At 34.8% G+C, this 18,186-nt stretch overlaps 2 protein-coding genes across 4 annotated transcripts; both read right to left on the bottom strand.

Annotated features, from left to right (window-relative positions):
- Positions 1-130: 130 nt before the first annotated feature.
- On the bottom strand, positions 131-6,698 carry LOC107411552 (UDP-glycosyltransferase 87A2-like). Of its 3 annotated transcripts, none has more exons than XM_016019158.4 (3): positions 6,569-6,698; positions 2,981-3,465; positions 131-1,149 (listed from the first exon to the last, which is right to left on the bottom strand). In XM_016019158.4, the coding sequence occupies exons 2-3, from the start codon at positions 3,447-3,449 to the stop codon at positions 275-277; spliced, it is 1,344 nt and encodes a 447-aa protein (XP_015874644.2). In that variant the 5' UTR covers positions 3,450-3,465; positions 6,569-6,698; the 3' UTR covers positions 131-274. The 3 variants fall into 3 exon arrangements, with proteins under 3 accessions (XP_015874644.2, XP_048323975.2, XP_015874643.3); XM_048468018.2 differs by having other exon boundaries at positions 2,981-3,449; positions 6,569-6,696; XM_016019157.4 differs by lacking the exons at positions 2,981-3,465; positions 6,569-6,698 and adding an exon at positions 1,448-2,145.
- Positions 6,393-9,461, bottom strand: LOC107411528 (UDP-glycosyltransferase 87A1). The gene is made up of 2 exons (XM_048468019.2): positions 8,673-9,461; positions 6,393-7,399 (listed from the first exon to the last, which is right to left on the bottom strand). The coding sequence occupies exons 1-2, from the start codon at positions 9,154-9,156 to the stop codon at positions 6,504-6,506; spliced, it is 1,380 nt and encodes a 459-aa protein (XP_048323976.2). The 5' UTR covers positions 9,157-9,461; the 3' UTR covers positions 6,393-6,503.
- Positions 9,462-18,186: the final 8,725 nt, after the last annotated feature.

Raw genomic sequence — 18,186 nt, 5'->3', positions numbered from 1 at the left:
TTAAAAAAAGAAAAAAAAGAAAGAGAAGAGTGGGTTGACAAATTTACCCCTATACTTTTCGGACAATATGTCGCATGCTCTGACGCAGTCAGTCTATCAGTCAACTCAACGAGCAGTAAAGTCATACACGTGCTAAAATAATTGAGTTTCTCTTGAACAAAAATGTCTTTTGAAATCATACGAAATTGCAATACGTGTTGCAGTCAACACAAAATATATAATGACACAACAAAAAAAAAAAAAAAAAGGAAAATTAATAGAGAAATTAGAGTGCCTAATTCAGTCCTTGGCCAAGTGTTATATCCCTGATAAAAGCATGGAGGTTGGTTTCAGATGATCCAGATTTTCCAATTGCTCTGTGACACACCTCGCTGAGCTCTCTTGCTCTTTTCCTTATTTCTTTTCCCTCATTGCTTTCAAGATTCATGAAACTTTGCACGAGCTCAGCAATTTCTTCTCTATTCATCCAATTCCCATCTCTCTCAACCTTCCACCCAATCTTCCAATCATGAACAATTTGGCTGCTATTGGGAAATTGATCCAAAAACAGAGGAAAAGTGAGCATTGGAACACCTGCAAAAACAGCCTCCAAAGTGGAATTCCAACCACAATGCGACCAGAAACCCCCTACAGAGGAATGGCAAAGAACCTTCAGTTGCTCACACCACGGCACCACCAATCCCATATCGCCACAGCTCTCCTTTAGCCGACAAGCTTCTGCTCGAGCCACCCACAAGAACCGAACACCGCTGCTTCGAAGACCAACAGCGATTTCGTCCATTTGGGCACTTGAGACCGAAAGGAAACTACCCAATGAGATGTAAAGCACAGATTCTGGTGGCTGCGAATTCAGCCATTGGAGATAGTCGGTAGGTGATGTAGAAGAAGTGTTTTCAAGTTCAAGGTATGGAATTGCAGGGCCAACTGGATAGAGAGGGAAGGGAAGTTGTGCTTGTAAAGTGTCTATGGCTTGGGGTTCAAGTTCGTAGAATGAGGTCAATAAAAGGTATTGTGCCTTTCGGACTTGGGAAACGCATTCCAAGGCTAGCTTCGAGACTCTTTCATCAGTTACACGGCCCACTTTTTGAAGGTCAGGCATGAGTGTGGAAGAAATTCCTGGTATGTTCAGCACTTGCTCATCTCCTTGGTCTACAATGAAGGAGCAGATATTAAGCAAATCCCACATTAATTGCAGACAAATAAGGCATTTTGGTTGTGCTCTAGATTTACACAATCCAAGTAATTGAAAGGACAGAAGAAAAAAAGGAAAAAAAATAAAATAAAATAAATAAAAAAGCCTAAGTTGATTTTCAGATTATAGAGATATGACCTTTTGTTTGGTGATGTGATGATTCCTCAACAAATTACACACACACACACAAAAAAATAAACAAAGGACGGTTGAGCTGAAATTTGGACTAAATACAGCACAAATTTCAACCCTTACCTTGAAAAAGTTGAAGCGGCGCCAAGAATTCCCTATTTTCTGCGAAGTGATTAAAAAAATGTAACAAAGAAAAAAAAGTGGCCGACATCGTCCAAATTAATGAAACCGGAATATTCCTCCGATTCCCTACTTTGGTTCCCCAAAGGACCTCTATATCAGCTAGGATAGTGGTTATCGGTGGTTGAAGCCGATCCAGGAGTTGGTCAAAGGGGGCTTCCATCTTAGTCATGACAGCTTCGTAGAAGCCCGGAAAGTCGGCGGCCTTTAGCCGCTCAGAGGGGATAACATTTGGGATGGAGGCAAAGCGGATGTTATTCGGCTTGGCTTCGGAACCGATATAGCCGAGCCACTCTTCGGTAACGACGAAGGTGATAAGAATTTGGGGTTTTGTTGAAGACAGCAACTTGCAGAGGTTCATCATAGGATTGATGTGGCCGCGGCCAGGGAAAGGCATCGCCACCACATGGCAGACGGTGGTTGGCTCAACTGCGGTCAATTCCATCTCATATGTGAATTATCCGAGTATTTCTCTCGGCAACGAGTCTGAGTGTTTTTTTTTTTTTTTTTTTGGTTGGTGAAACATTTACTTGATAAAGTTATAGAAAGCTGAAGAGGTTTTATATACCCAAATGAAAAAGCTGAATAGATTTGTGATATTAAATTCATAAATATTAGTTTCTTGAAACGTTAAGCTTCGGAGAGAGCAAAGTATATTTTATTGAACTTTCTTTTTTCGTAAATGTATATAATATATATATATATATATACACACACCAAGAAAACTGATAATCTTTTTCCTCTTATCTATATACGGATACATGCATATATATATATATATATGTATATTTGGTGAATTCGGACAAAGCAAAGTTGGTGGAAAAAATTGTTATTTTAAGGCTGCCCAAGTTCCAACGTATACTCTGCTCCATCAAAAAACATTGACTGTGCGTCTGCTCTCCAACTTGTCACTTTGCACTTTTTCTAGACCCGAGGTCGAAAATGTTGCATGCCACATTATTATTGTGCTTATCCATGTATAAAACAAATAATTATTGTAATTTTTTAATGAAGAAAATTATCGTGCTTATTACTTGACTCACTTTCATTTCCTTTTTCTGGGAAAAACAAAAAACATTACTTTGACTCACTTTTTCAGCGGGAAGAAAAAAAAAAAAAAAAACTTTGACACACTTTTTTTTAATCCGAAAATTCAACTATTTTACCCAAAAACAAAAAACCTAAAATTGAAAATGAAAACATTTTTATTTTATTTTATATGGTTTACAAATTTTAATGAATTAAAATGATACTAGCTACTGGACGATAAATATATCAAATTGGTTCTTACTCCAAAAAAAAAGAGAAGATATATATATATATATATACACACTAATGCAATTAGTTGGTTAGGAAAAAAATATGCGTATCATGCATAGTTTTTTTTTTTTTTTTTTTTTTTGGGCAATACATATATAATTAGTTATTAGCAACTAAATAAACATATTTATAAAAAAATAAAATAAATAAGCATACCTACAAAATGTCGAATATACCCATGTAAAAATATCGATGCCGACATGGTCCAGACAGAGGCCACCGGAATATTCCTCCGGTTTCCGACGGTAACTGCCCAAGGAAGTTCAGTGTCGGCTATGACCGTAGTCGCTGGCGGTGCGATCTCATTCAAAAGCTTCTCAAACGGAGCTTCCATCTTTGTCATAACAGCTTCATAGAAACCGGCGAAGTCGGCACCACGAATCAGCTCGGAAGGAACGACGTTGGGTATGGTTCGGAAGCGTATAGTATTGGGCTTTGGATCACAGCCCAAAAAGCCCAGCCACTCCTCAGTCACAACAAAGGTGATGATCAGATCGTCTCTCTTTGAAGCCAGTAACTTGCAGAAGTTCATGATGGGGTTGACATGGCCCCTTCCGGGATAAGGCACAGCCACCACATGGAAGAGCTTGGTTGGTCGTTGTCCGACGGCCATGATAGTGTCCATCTATTCTATGATATATCTATGCATCAAAACAAGCCCAGGCTAAAATTTTGGATCATGTTTGATGAAATGCTATATAAGACTATTGGTTTATTTTACTTTTTGTACCGGTTTATAAGGGTCAACTTTGCTGCTGCAGGTTAGACTTTTAGATGTCTATATATTTATTTTTCTACTCAACAAAAAGTAACTGTTTTTTTATTGCTAGCTAGCTTATGTTAAAAAATTAATATTTTAACTTCAATTGGAAAATTTTTTTATCTTTACTTATGATTTTACATAAATCTAGTTCGATCTCATCCTCCGCTAACCAACCTTTTTTTTTTTTTAATCAATCTCCTATTTTATAAACCCTTATCCAGTTTCTCCAAACATTTCAGAGCTAGAAATCAAGTTTATGATCTATGCACACAAAGCAACGGATGATGACAACAGCAATCATAATTTGTTTTACTTAAGCCTGAAGATAATAATAACTCAAAATATAATCTGTATTAATGTGAAATGTGTTGAAAAAAATAATAGCGGAAATAGAAATAAAGGGAAAGGTAGAGGTTATTAACATGGTCCAATATATAGATTTTTTAATATAAGGATTCTCACCTATTAATCATCATTTGGAGAAATGAATATTTTGGTTTGTATAGTTTATTTGATTGTTTTATTTAACCTTAATTTTCATCTTCAATCTCAATTACCTATATATATTTATATGACAAACAATTGTTAGACTAAGCAGAAACTATTCGTTTATTTTATTTTTGTCTTTGCTAATAAACTACATTTTTTAAGTAGTTGAATGATATTACCAACTAGAAAGAGAAAAAAAAAAAAAAAAAAGAAAAGAAAAGAAGGAACTTACAGGAACCAACTTCCCTTCAAAACGCTTCCTGCATTTCTTTAAACTTTTATAGAAAAAGTAAACTCTAACAAGGTACCCTAAGAGCTATATAATTTCGTTTGCATGTTACATATTCTCCATGAAATCGGCTGATAAGAACCAAATTTATTTTGCAGGACTTCCTCGAGAAGGAGGTTCAAACCAAAGTGAAAAAGAAAGGAGGAAAGCAGAGTCTCAGTTCGAGTTGCGCTGCGGGTATTTTTTTAGCAATCACAATAGAAGACTTTCAAGTGGGTGGAAACATTAAAAAGCTCAACAATCAAAACTACAGCACATAGTCAAGCATAAGATCGTATTTAAAGAGCCAAAATTCTGTAAGAGATCATAGATGGCAGCAAAGTCAAGCAATGCGAGATGCTGAAGTTTTGAAGGAGTAAAACTTCAAAATTGGCAAAGCAATGTTAGCAAAAGTGTCCCTGGCCTTTTTTATAACATCTAGACCCTGTATCTACTCCAACGTCTCTAGTTCAGCTGCAGATTTAAGAGCAAACATTGTATTACCAATTTTGATGTTCCATTTCTTCAAAGCTTCAACATCTAACGATTGCCCAATTTTGCTTTCATCTATGATCTCTTAAAGATTTGGACTTTCAGATACGACCTCATACACGACGACTACATCCATGCTACAGTTTTGATTGTTGAGACTCTTGATGCCTTCACCAATATGACAATCTCCCATTGTAGTTGCAGAAAATACCGGCAGCACAACTCAAATCAAGACTTACCACGTGAGTACCACAAGCAAAAACCCTCCCCAAAAATGAACTTGTATCTGTTGAAATTAAAGAAACACGGGTCGTAAACATGTATAGTTAAATTCCATTAATTTGTAAAAGTATTAACCTTCAATTGCAGCTATGAAAATTTGATCTGTAATAATAGTACCTATAAGGAACACACTATTTTTAAATCCTTTTTTGCCTGACCAAAATGATATCTTTGAAAATTCTAACACAAATGCAATGTGTATTTGTTCACTTATAATAACAATAAAATCTCAGCCTTTTAAAAACAAAAATCATATATAAATTACATGAATTTATCCATTAATTTTAACATATATTAAAATAATAATTTAATAAAAAATATAATAATAATAAAAAATATATATGAATCAAATAGATCTCTAAAGAAAATTAATCCTTCACTTTAATAGATAAATTAAAATATTACAAAAAATATGTATCCAAAAATTCTATTACGTTAAGCAGTAAATAAATCAATTTTTTTAATGGTACAAATGAACCTGTAAATAAGGTATCAATTATCCAAATTCTCATAATATTTATATATATCTAACAGTATCGCCCAGCTCTTATACCAAATGATTAAGGCTATTGTTAACTCTAATACCAAAATGTCAGAGACAATGGACAAAAGCTAAACAAAAAAACTGATTTCTGTTAATTGAACACAGAAAATCATTTTATGCACTGTCACACGTAAGCCACTGACTCACTCACTAAACTTTGAATCATATACAGACACGCTCGGACACTTTCAGCTACACAAAACACACTCACTTACCAACACTTGTCCCTTCACAGCACACACGAAAGCACTCACACTCAACACTTGCACACACAAATTGGCACTGTTACCATTTATACTAAGTGAAGGTTAAGTTCACCAGCTTGGATGGTTATAGATAGGCGGTTTATTATTTTTTGGAGCAGATCTTTCAATCAATTTCTAGGTTCTACTTGTTGCTCACTCATCTCTGGAAAATTCAAGATGGTTATAGAATACTCTACAATGTCGGTGTTGATATTTATAAGTTAGATTGAGCAGAAACTATAGTTTTTACTTTATCCTTTTTTTTTTTTTCCCAACCTAATAAACGACCTTTTTTTTGTTTTTTGGTAGCATCAAGATTTTACAACTTAAAAAAACAGGGGAATAAGTAAAAACTTCTCTTCAAAACCCTTACTGCACTTATTTGTTTCTTTTATGGCTCATCTCATGTGTAGAAAAAGTAAACTATAACAAAGTACCCTAACAGCTATGTAATTTTATTTGCGTGTTCCTAATTCTCCATGAAATTATTTGATAAGAACCAAATTTATTTTGCAGGACTTCCTTGACAATCAGAAGGTTAAAACCCAAAATGAAAAAGAAAACTTGGATAAAATAGCATCAAAGAATTAGCTTTTTTAACGGCAATTCCCTTGCAAAATATCCCTAATGAAAGCATCAAGGTTCTCGTCCGATGACCCACCTTTAGCAATTGCTCCATGACAAGCTTCTTGAAGCTCTTTTGCTCTTTTTCTCATCTCTTTCCCTTCCTTGCATTCTGGATCCATAACTCTCTGCACAAGCTCTGAAATCTCATCTCTGGTCACCAAACCCTCATTCTCTTTCTTAACATCATATCCAATCTTCCAATCTTCAACAATTCGCTTTCTGTTTGGTATTTGATCGTAAAATATTGGACAAGTTAGCATTGGAACCCCAGCAAAAACAGCTTCCAAAGTGGAATTCCACCCACAATGTGTCCAAAACCCACCAATAGAAGGATGACACAATACCCTCAATTGGTCACACCAAGGCACAACCAACCCAATATCACCACCAAACCCATCTTTGAACACAGAGGTATCCTCACGTACCACCCACAAGTACCTTACACCACTATTTTGTACACCACAAACAATTTCATCCAATTGGGCATTTGAGACCGAAAGAAAACTACCCATTGAGATGTAAAGGACAGATCTTTCAGGTTGAGAATCTAGCCATTGAAGATACTTGGGTTTAGGGCGATCATGACCACCTAAAGAAGTATTTTCATTTTCAAGCAGGAAATAAGGTATGCTTGGTCCAACAGGATAGACAGGGGTAGAAATTTTGGCTTTCAATGCGTCAATGACCTGAGATTCAAGCTCGCAGGCAGAAGTGAAGAGAAGGTATTTCGCTTTTGACACTCCATTAGCAGCTTCCAAAGCTCTGCCCAAGGTTTTTCGACCGTTACCATGGAACATTGTAGGGAGATCTACTATTCGCGTCCTTGATATTCCAGGTATGTACTCGATCACCTCTTGTCCTCGTTCTTTGGCACGTATCGAAACGGGGATGCAAATGAAAAGCAATTTCAACATCAACGTTAGTAACTTCAATTTGATAATACTTGAAAATGAAATAAAAATAAAAATAAAAAACTTCAATATGATAATTTTCTTTTTTCCTTTTTGGAACATTCAATTTAATAATTAAAAACATGGGTAATATCATTTTACTCCTAAGCTAGGACACATTTTTTAATTTGCTTCCAAATTATGAAAATTTTCATATTGCCTTCTAAACTGTTATTTGTTTAATTATTTTAATTCAATTAGACTTTTTTTTAATAAATTTGGCAAATTAATCATATAAAGTACCTAAGAACAAAATTAAGAATATAAAATTATTTGCGAAAAAAGCTATAAAACTTATCATGTACAAAAAATTTCATCACGTTCATCCATCTAAATATAATGCTTAATTGGACTAAAATGAGATTATATAATAATAATAATAATTATTATAATAGTTAATTGGATGGCTAAATGGAAAATATTTGTAGTTTATAGACAAAATGAAAGACATACAGTAGTTTGGAGTTAAAATGATACTAACTCTTAAAAATATATTATAACTTTACTAATGAATATGCGTACTGGTTTGACATCGATAAAAAATAATAAAAAATAAAAATAAAATAAATGCATACTAATTTTACTTTTATGCTAGAATATTAAATATCTGTCATTTTGAATTGTTAAGCCAGAAAAGGTCTGATCCACGAAAGGACAAGTTTGACACATTTAATCAGGACAATATATATATATATATATATATTTTTTTTTTTTGTAAATTTAATCAGGACTGGTTATTATTATTATTATTATTTTTTTCCTAGTGTGGCTGTTGCCCCCAGGAACCCCAGCCCACCCCATAGACTCGAACCTGGCACTCACAGGCCAAGGTTGCGGATCTCTGCCACGGGAGCTCCACTGCGAGTCTTAGGGTTATTATTATTATTTTGAAGTTGCAGAAAGACATATCCTATGAAGATTTTGTTTTCCATTTTTTCACGTTAGTCGCTAGAATCTAAAAATGCACGACACCTGTTTTATACATGCTGAGACATCTAGCATACCAGCTACATATGTTATTAAGTAATATATATTTATTAATTCACCCGAAAAAAAGTAACATCATATTTATTAATTCAACAAATTTCCACGAATAATTCTACTATTATTGACTTTCCAAAAAAAAAAAAAAAAAAAAAAAACTCAAACTATTAATGGAGCAAGTACTATTATTAACAGTGTACGCACCGGACAGTTCCAGAGGAAAATGGCCATTTTGTACGAGCAGTTCAAAATGATGTAGCACCGAAAATACTGAAGCCGACATAGTCCAGAGCAAAGCCACCGGAATATTCCTTCGATTCCCTACACCACCTGCCCAAACCACATAGTTATCAGCTATGATGGCGCTCACCGGCGGTTCAAGCCGATCCAAAAGCCGCTCGAACGGAGCTTCCAATTTCGTCGCGACAGCCTCCACGAAGCCAGGAAAGTCGTTGGCACGATCGTGCTCGGAAGGTATGACGTTCGGAAGTGTGCCCAAGCGGATGTTGTGGGGCCTTGGCTCGGAGTCGATGAAGCCGCTCCACTCTTCGGTGACGACAAAGGTGACGAGAATACGGTGGGACCGGGAAACCAGCTGCTTGCAGAGGTTCATCATCGGGTTGACGTGGCCTCGGCCGGGATACGGCATGGCCACCACGTGGCAGATGGAGGAGGCGGAGCCATCCATTTGAGCGGTGGTGGGAATGTAAATGGTTATAATAATAAAAAAATTGAAGCAGAAGAAAATTGAGATTTGGTTTCAATAAGGCTTGGGGTTTTAGATAGCTACCAAGAAAGTGACAGTGCGCAGAAGAGTCAAGTGCTGGGCCAAGACTTAAAAGGGATTTGTCATCATGGAATTCAAAGCGGTATAATTATAAAATAAAGAAGAGACGTATAGACTAGGGACAAGGGTGAGTAATTGTTAAACCAACCAATCATTAAATAATACACACACCATAATGCAGTGTATGAAATATACAGTATATAGGACTTAGGGCCATCTAGTTTGGATGTAAAAGATAGTGGGCCAATTCAATTTTATAATTCGAAAGCCCATATTATCCCTAAAAACGATCTTTTTCCTTATTATTTTATTATTATTTTTTTTCTAGTTTTTGTTTTCTTTATTCGTGTTTAGGTGTGACAATAATCCAATCAACATGCTTTAACTCAATATTAGAATGGATTGACTTGATAATCAAGGCACAGTTTATGTAGCATATATCCTACTTGCGTGTCAAATCATTCCACTAAAATGACTTTGCATCTTCTGCTTCTTTAGGCTTGCACATCGAATAAATAATATCAAATTATTTTGTTAACAAAATGTTTTGACAGGCAATTAAAATAACATTTTTCTTTGCTAATTTTTTTTTTCAGTTTTTATTTTCTTTATTCTTGTTTAGGTTCCGATCAACATGCTTAACTCAATATTAGGATGGATTGACTTGATTAATTAAGAAATAGTTTATGTGGCATGTTTTGTACTTGCATGTCGAATCATTATGCTAAAATGACTTTGGATCTTCTGCTTCTTTAGGCTTGTAGATAGAACGAATAATATCAAATTATTTTATTAACAACAACTTTTAACAGGTAATTAAATTCTAAGATAAAGATATTATGTTTGAATATATTTCAATCATAAAATGCCAAATATAATTAAGCAAGTAATAAAAATAGGTAAAGGACCTAGGTCCATTTAAAATATACATAATAAAGCTGCAGAATATGAATATTTGTAAGAAAAGTTACATGTTTCATAGGGGAAAAGGAAAATAAAAAAATAAAAAATAAAAAGCATAAATTTCACCTTTGCCCATTTGATTTTTTGGATTTTGCACAAATGCACATTATAATAAGAAATTTCACTTCAGCCTTCTTACGTTTTTATTTTTGTATCACTTCACCCTCCTTCCTTTGCAAGTCAATTTTTAGTCAACTTGTATATTTTACTCAGACTAATAATTTTAACATTTTCTCTTATTCATATTTTCAGAAAAAAAAAAGGGTCATTTACAAAGATCAATCATATATATATATTTTTAAACATTTATACCTTAGAAAATTGCAAACTAAAATAATAATTGTTATTTGAAAGCTAGTATGACAACATATAAGAATAAAAAAACGTAAATGAATTATTCATTTATAAATAAGTAACAAGGTTAAAAGTCTCACTTAAGTTAAATATACATAGGTATACTAATACTTTACATTTGATTTATGGAATAAATATAGAAATAGAATACATATTCTACAAATTTCATTTTTTCTATATTTGGTTAGTTTTAAATTTGGCAATACATATACCATAGGAATAAACATGTCCCTATTTGAAGGAATAAACAATTTTTTTTTTAAAATTTCAGAATTTTTATTTTTATGTTTTAATTCGGATAAACTTTAAAATATCTTTAACATATTTCGATTTATATTGAATATTACATACTAAAAATATATAAATAAATATAAAATTTAACTTGTAATTAATTTTTCCCAAATTTGAATATTTTTCCCAAAAAAAATAAATTTATAAAGGCTAAACTTTGATTTTAAGTCAAAATTTTTACCAAACGTATAAATAATAATATATCATTTCTAATCTCATTTTCTATTTTTATTAATATCTATTCCTATTTTTGAAGGAATTATTATTTTATATACCGAACGTAATCTAAGTCTTTAACTGAAAAAAAGTTATAAATCAAACAAAAATAAAATGCAAAGGATCCATAGTATGAAAAAGGAAAAATAAAATAAAATTGGAACGGAATGGATTAAAATGAAATTTACCTAAAATATATCATGATAAATAAATTAATGATTGACTAAATGAATTTTACATGTTATTATGTGGCGTGGAATTAAAAATTTTGATACGTATTCTTTTCGTTCTTTTTATATTAAGAGTAAGGCTGTGAGAGAATTCAAATTCATATTGTTGTATAAAGAATTAATTATTTTTACCACTAGACTTCATCGATAATTTTGATATATATTTTTAAATAAATTATAAGCTTATTATATTCTAGCCATTGCCATTAAGTTGGCACAGCCAGCACATGGAAGAGCTTTTTTTTTTTATTGGTGACTACCACATGGAAGAGCTTGGTTGGCCATTTTACGACGGCCATGATAGTGTTTGGACCACAATATTAATTTTTCAAATTAATATTTTTATTTCATTGCAATATTATTTTTTGGGAGATCAATTAAATAGCATTAGTTCCACATTGATTGGAGATGATAGAAAGACAAAACTTGCATATGTATAAATTATGATTTTAAAGTTGGTTTTTTGAAAAGTCCCACATCAGAAGCGGGTAAAGCAATTCAACGTTCTCTACATATATAAGTTGAAGCTCCATTGCCTTTAAAAGGAATCTCTACCCATCTCCACAAACGACTATAAAAACATAGATTATCTAGTTTATTCTTTTAGAATTTACTTCAATTAGTTTATTGTTCTTAAGTGTTTTCAATTGAAATTTTATTTTAAAAGTTCTTTATTCATTAACGCAATTGAACCTTGTAAGATTATTTTTGTTCTCCAATAATCAATACAATCTTCTGAGGAGTTTGATTCATTTGGCGCATATTTTTTCTTTTATTTCTTTGAACTGTTACAGGTTTGAAGTGGCACGTCCACAAATTTAGAAAACGACAGATTGTTGGAAATTTTTTGACATTGTTCCAATATATCTTTTTGGCATGCCTAGTGGGACATACACAAATTGTTAACCGAAGACAATGGTTTAGACTCGATCAAGGTCTCTGGAGTTCGACACTCGTAACAACAACAAAAAGGAAGAATCTGGCAAGACTTTTGAGTAGACGGAGATGTCCACCCAGGAGTCGATCCGTAAACTATCCTGAGATCTGAAGGAAGGTCAAAGGAAGATGGAAGCATATTAGGAGACTCAACAATGAATGTTGGAAAGCATTATGGATTTGTTGCATCAACAATTGCAAGTTACTCAAGCCTCGTCGAGTGGTGCAAGGCCATTTATTGGCCAAGAAGAATAGGTGCAGGCCTTTTCGGCCATACCTAAAGGCAACATGTTAAGGGCTAACGCACCAACTGTTCCGGCTAGAAAGAACAGAAATGAAGGAAGGATGGTCGCACTAGAGCGACAACCTTATATTCCCCCACTAGCTTGGAACCTAATTCGTGGTGGTGGACCAACCGAAAACCAAGGCCAGAATATTATAAATGGCCGGGAGGAACAGATTGTATTATCCTCTTAGGTCGTACCACATGCAGTGTGGGCATTTCAAGCCGCATTTTATGGCATGCAGGCCCCTCAAGCTGCAAATAATGTAAATGGAGGAAGGGCAGACTTTCAGCTCCATGTTTTCCCACTTGTTCAAAATCAAGGTCATGGTAGGAGGCATGCTGAACAATTTGGCCAAAACTTTCTGTATGGACAAAATGAAGACCATCACCACCAGGTCGATTACCACAGTTCGGCATGGAGACATGGACATAATGTCCAAAACTGGATGACCAACGACCATGGAATGGATAGGGAGGCCGTTAAGACCATCATCAAGGAGATGATCGGCCTTGCATTCAGAAGAATTGGTCAACCATCCTATAGAAGACCTTATCCAGAGACCATTGATCGGATCGAATTTCCAAGGGGATTTAGATTTCTTAAATTCACCTTATTTTCAGGTGAAAAGAATCAGTCTACTATGGAGCATATAGGCCGCTTCATTATCCAGTTGGAGAAGTTGTGGCCAATGAATTTTTAAAGCTCCGTTTATTTGCAAATTCTTTGACAAGTTTTGCTTTCTCTTGGTATATCAACGTGCAGCCAAAATCAATCCATACTTGGCATGAATTAGAGCATAAATTCCATGAGCAATTTTACAGGATTAAGCCGGAGATCTTTATGGCCGATTTGTCGCGTTTGCGTTAGATGGAATGTGAATTAGTTGAGAACTTTATTGCCCGGTTCAAGAGGGCAAGGATCAGATGTCATCTGGTAATACCAAAAAAAGAGTTTGTCAAGCTAGCCTAGAGCGGATTGAGTTATAACCTTTGGAAGAAGTTTGAGGAGACAAAGTTTCATAATTTGTTCGAATTAATCTCTTGAGCATCCAGATATGAAGGTATTTTAAAGGAAGAGTATTAGAGGAAGAACTCATCTCGAGGATCCTACTACAAAGATGATACGAACCTAGGACGACTTGCTCCTAAACCCGTATTATATTAGCCCGGATCTTAATTAAGTTCAAGTTCTAATGGAATGGACCTCAACCCCTAACCAACCTGTGGTTAGAAACCTTGGTATAATGTAGACGCTACAATAGGGGATGGAAAACCTATTGATAAGTCAAGCTAAAACAACCAATTCTCTAATGGTGTTTTAGGTGTTCTCAAAGAACAAAGAGATAATTAATCTCACAAGTATTTTCTTAATCCAATCAAAGTTATGCTCTTATTGAAAAATAAGCCTTTAAATAGGCTTTGAAAGAAACAAAATAAACCCCAAAAACCCTAGGTAAAACCGGCCACACACATAAAGAAACCTAATTGGCCGCAACTATACTTCATTTCCTAATCTAAGTTTGATTAATTAATTCCTTTATATTAAATTAGGAATTAATTAATTTACAATAAAATAAAAACCTTCCTAAAGTTATTTGTCCAGAAATAAATAAATAAAAACCCAAAAAGAAATAAAGTCAATCGCAAATTAGGTAACGAGTTGACTTTGACATTTAGGTTGAATTATGTATTCAACCGAGCTAACTTATGTTTGCCTGATGTCCGAGCTAACTTATGGCCTATCCAAGCTAACTGATGTCTGTCCGAGCTAAGTTATGTCTGGCCGAGCTAACTGATGTCTCTTCGAGCTAAGTTACATCCGATGTCTGAAGTCCGAGATCAGATGTCCGAGGCAAGGTTCCGATGTCCAAGGCAAGGGTGTCCGATATAAAATATCCGATGTATGGCTATCCGATGTATCAGCTTCCACCACTTGGATACTTAAAACAGGTCTTTTATCTTCAGGTATGGACAAGCCCTTTTGAGAATGAATTATTTTCTGGATAAAGACAGCAAGATTGCCCTTAAACCTCTTAGCTTGAGCCCTAGTGATCGGTCCAGTCTTCATCCGTACCGGATCAGTACCCCAGCAAGTTGTCGGTGGTGTTAGCTCGGGCGGGTTCGCATCATTCCCCTCCTCTTGAAAAGGATTTGTCCTCAAATCGAAGTCATCACCTGCAGCAAAAGGAGATAAATCAGCAACATTAAAGGTGGCGCTAATACTATACTCACCTGGTAAATCAAGTTTATAGGCATTGTCGTTTATCCTCTCCAAAACTTGAAAAGGCCCATCGCCCCTCGGTATGAGTTTGGATTTCCTTTGTTCAGGAAACCTTTCTTTCCTTAAATGCAGCCACACCCAATCTCCAGGTTCAAACACCATTGATTTTTGGCCTTAATTAGCCACCTTTGCATATTGCTCGGTCCTCCTCTCAATGTTTGCTCGTGTTTTCTCACGAATCTGCTTTACAAATTCAGCTTTTTGTTTTCCATCTAGATTAGCATGCTCACTTAACGGTAAAGGTGTTAAATCTAATGGAGTCAAAGGATTAAAACCATAAACAATTTCAAATGGAGTAAATTTAGTTGCTGAATGTAAAGACCTATATGCAAATTCAACATGTGGCAAACATTCTTCCCAAGTTCTTAAATTTCTACTAATTAATGCTCTCAACAATGCAGACAAGGTTCTATTTACTACTTCGGTTTGTCCATCAGTTTGTGGATGACAAGTAGTTGAAAATAAAAGCTTAGTACCTAATTTAGCCCACAAAGTTTTCCAAAAATAGCTTAAGAACTTAGCATCCCTATCCGAAACAATAGTTTTTGGCATTCCATGCAATCTCACAATTTCCTTGAAAAATAAATTAGCAATATTGGATGCATCATCAGTTTTGTTACATGCAATAAAATGTACCATCTTAGAAAACCTATCTATTACAACAAATATTGAATCCTTACCTGTCCTTGACCTAGGCAACTCAAGAATAAAATCCATAGATAAATCTACCCAAGGATAGGTAGGAATCGGCAAAGGCTTATACAATCCATGCGGCTTCAATATTGATTTTGTTTTTCGGCACTTCAAACATCTTTCACAAATTCTCTCAACATCTCTCCTCATGTTAGGCCAATAAAAATGTTCTTGCAGCAAGGATAAAGTTTTTAAAACACCAAAATGACCTATTAAACCACCCCTATGTCCTTCCCGAACCAATAATTCCCTAATATTACAATTAGGCACACAAAGTTTGTTCTCCTTAAACAAATATCCCTCAAATATGTAATATTTTTTAAATCTATGTTTCAAACAGGTTCTAAAAATTTCTCCAAAGTCACTATCATGCTCATAAAGTATTTTCAATTGTTCAAATCCAAGCAATCTAGCATCTAAGGTAGAAAAGAGTACATACCTTCGGGATAATGCATCGGCAACCACATTTTCCTTACTTTTTTTGTAGCGGATCACATATGGAAAGGTTCAATAAATTCAATCCACTTGGCATGCCTTTGGTTGAGCTTTCCTTGACCCTTGATATGCTTCAAAGACTCATGATCTGTATGAATCACAAACTCCTTTGGCATGAGATAATGCTGCCACGTCTCCAAAGCCCTCACCAAAGCAAACATCTCCTTGTCATAAGTCGGGTAGTTTAGGGCAGCTCCATTTAATTTTTCAGTAAAGTAAGCTATGGGTCTTCCTTCGTGCATTAGGACAGCTCCAATACCTACACCCGAAGCATCACACTCAATTTCAAAAGTCTTAGAAAAATTTGGCAAACTAACAAAGGTGCATTACACAATTTTTCTTTCAACAAATTAAAAGTTTTTTCTTGTACTTCCCCCCATTTGAAGCCGACATTCTTCTTGACAACTTCATTCAATGGTGCTGCTATGGTACTAAAATTCTTGACAAATCTTCTATAAAAGCTTGCCAAGCCATGAAAGCTCCTCATTTGGGTGATAGAAGTAGGAACCGGCCACTCTTGAATTGCTTTCACCTTAGCTTGGTCAACTTTGATTCCTGCAGCATTTACTACAAATCCTAGAAACACAAGCTCATCTTTGTAAAATTCACATTTTTTATGTTAGCAAACAATCTTTCCTTTCTAAGAACTTGCAAAACTTGCCTAAGTTGATCCACATGGTCATCTAGATTTCGGCTATATATTAGAATGTCATCAAAATAAACAACCACAAATTTACCAATAAATGGACGCATTACATGATTCATACGCCTCATGAAAGTACTAGGTGCATTGGATAATCCAAAAGGCATAATTAACCATTCATACAGCCCATATTTAGTTTTGAATGCGGTTTTCCATTCATCACCTTCTTTCATCCTAATTTGGTGATAACCACTCCTAAGATCAATTTTTGTAAACATGCAAGTACCATGCAACTCATCAAGCATATCATCTAATCTAGGAATGGGATGCCTATATTTAATGGTAATATTATTTATAGCCCTACAATCAACACACATTCTCCATGTACCGTCTTTTTTTTGCACTAACAAAACAGGAACAGCACATGGACTTAAACTCTCACGAATGTATCCTTTATCAAGAAAATCACTTACCTGTTTTTGCAGCTCCTTTGTTTCTTCAGGATTGCTCCTATAAGCTGGTCTATTCGGTATGGCAGCTCCTGGAACAAAGTCAATTTGATGTTCTATCCCTCGAATAGGTGGTAGTCCACTTGGAATTTCATTTGGGAAGACATCTCCAAACTCCTTCAAAAGAGAAATCATTGAACTTGGCAATTCAAGTTCTTCAAAGTTAGCTTGATCATTAAAATAATTTTCTTTATAAATCATGACCAGCAAAGGTTTCTTACACTCAATAACCTTATTAATATCCCCTAAACTCAAATAAAAATTGCTACTTAACCTTTCTTTTTTTTCTTTTTCTTTTTTTCCCTTGGATTGGTGCAAACCTTCGGATTTCTCTTCCGTCTCCAAGCTCTCGGGTTTGCCACTTCCTTTTCCCTCTCTTTCGGTTTTCCCTTAATCTTTCCACTCAATATGAACCTTAGAAACCTTACCTTGGTCAGCAACCTCAATCTTACCTTCTTGAAAGGATGGTGAAGCCGTTGGTGACATACTTGCTTTTCCCTTGAGCTTTTCAGCTTCTCTCCTTTGTTGCATTTGTAATTGGTCATTGTAGACCTCTTTAGGAGATAATGGTTCCAGCTTGACCTTCTTCCTTTTAAACCTGAAAACAATACTATTTTCTCGACCAAAATGAGTAGCATCTTTATCAAATTTCCATGGTCTACCTAATAGTATATGTCCAGCAATCATGGGAACAATATCACACAAGACTACATCCTCATATCTACCTATACTAAATTTTACTTTGGCTTGTTTATTTACCATCATCTCACCACTATCATTTAACCATTGTAACCTACAGGATTCTGGATGTTTAATTGTTTTCAAGCTTAATTTATCAACTACAAGATTACTTATCACATTAGTATAACTCCCACTATCTATAATCATGCTACAAATTTTACCTTGTATTTCGCAGTGAGTGTGGAAGATGTTATCTCTTTGTATCTGCTCTTCATCTTTGTAGATAGCAAGTACTCTCCTTGAAACTAATCTCAACTCGGCATTAGATGTATCTACAGGTTTGGCTTCATCTT

The sequence above is a fragment of the Ziziphus jujuba genome, chromosome 10 (assembly GCF_031755915.1).
Source record: "Ziziphus jujuba cultivar Dongzao chromosome 10, ASM3175591v1".
Taxonomy (NCBI): domain Eukaryota; kingdom Viridiplantae; phylum Streptophyta; class Magnoliopsida; order Rosales; family Rhamnaceae; genus Ziziphus; species Ziziphus jujuba.
The sequence above is the reverse complement of the archived record's forward strand: the minus strand, read 5'-3'. Positions and strand labels throughout refer to the sequence as shown.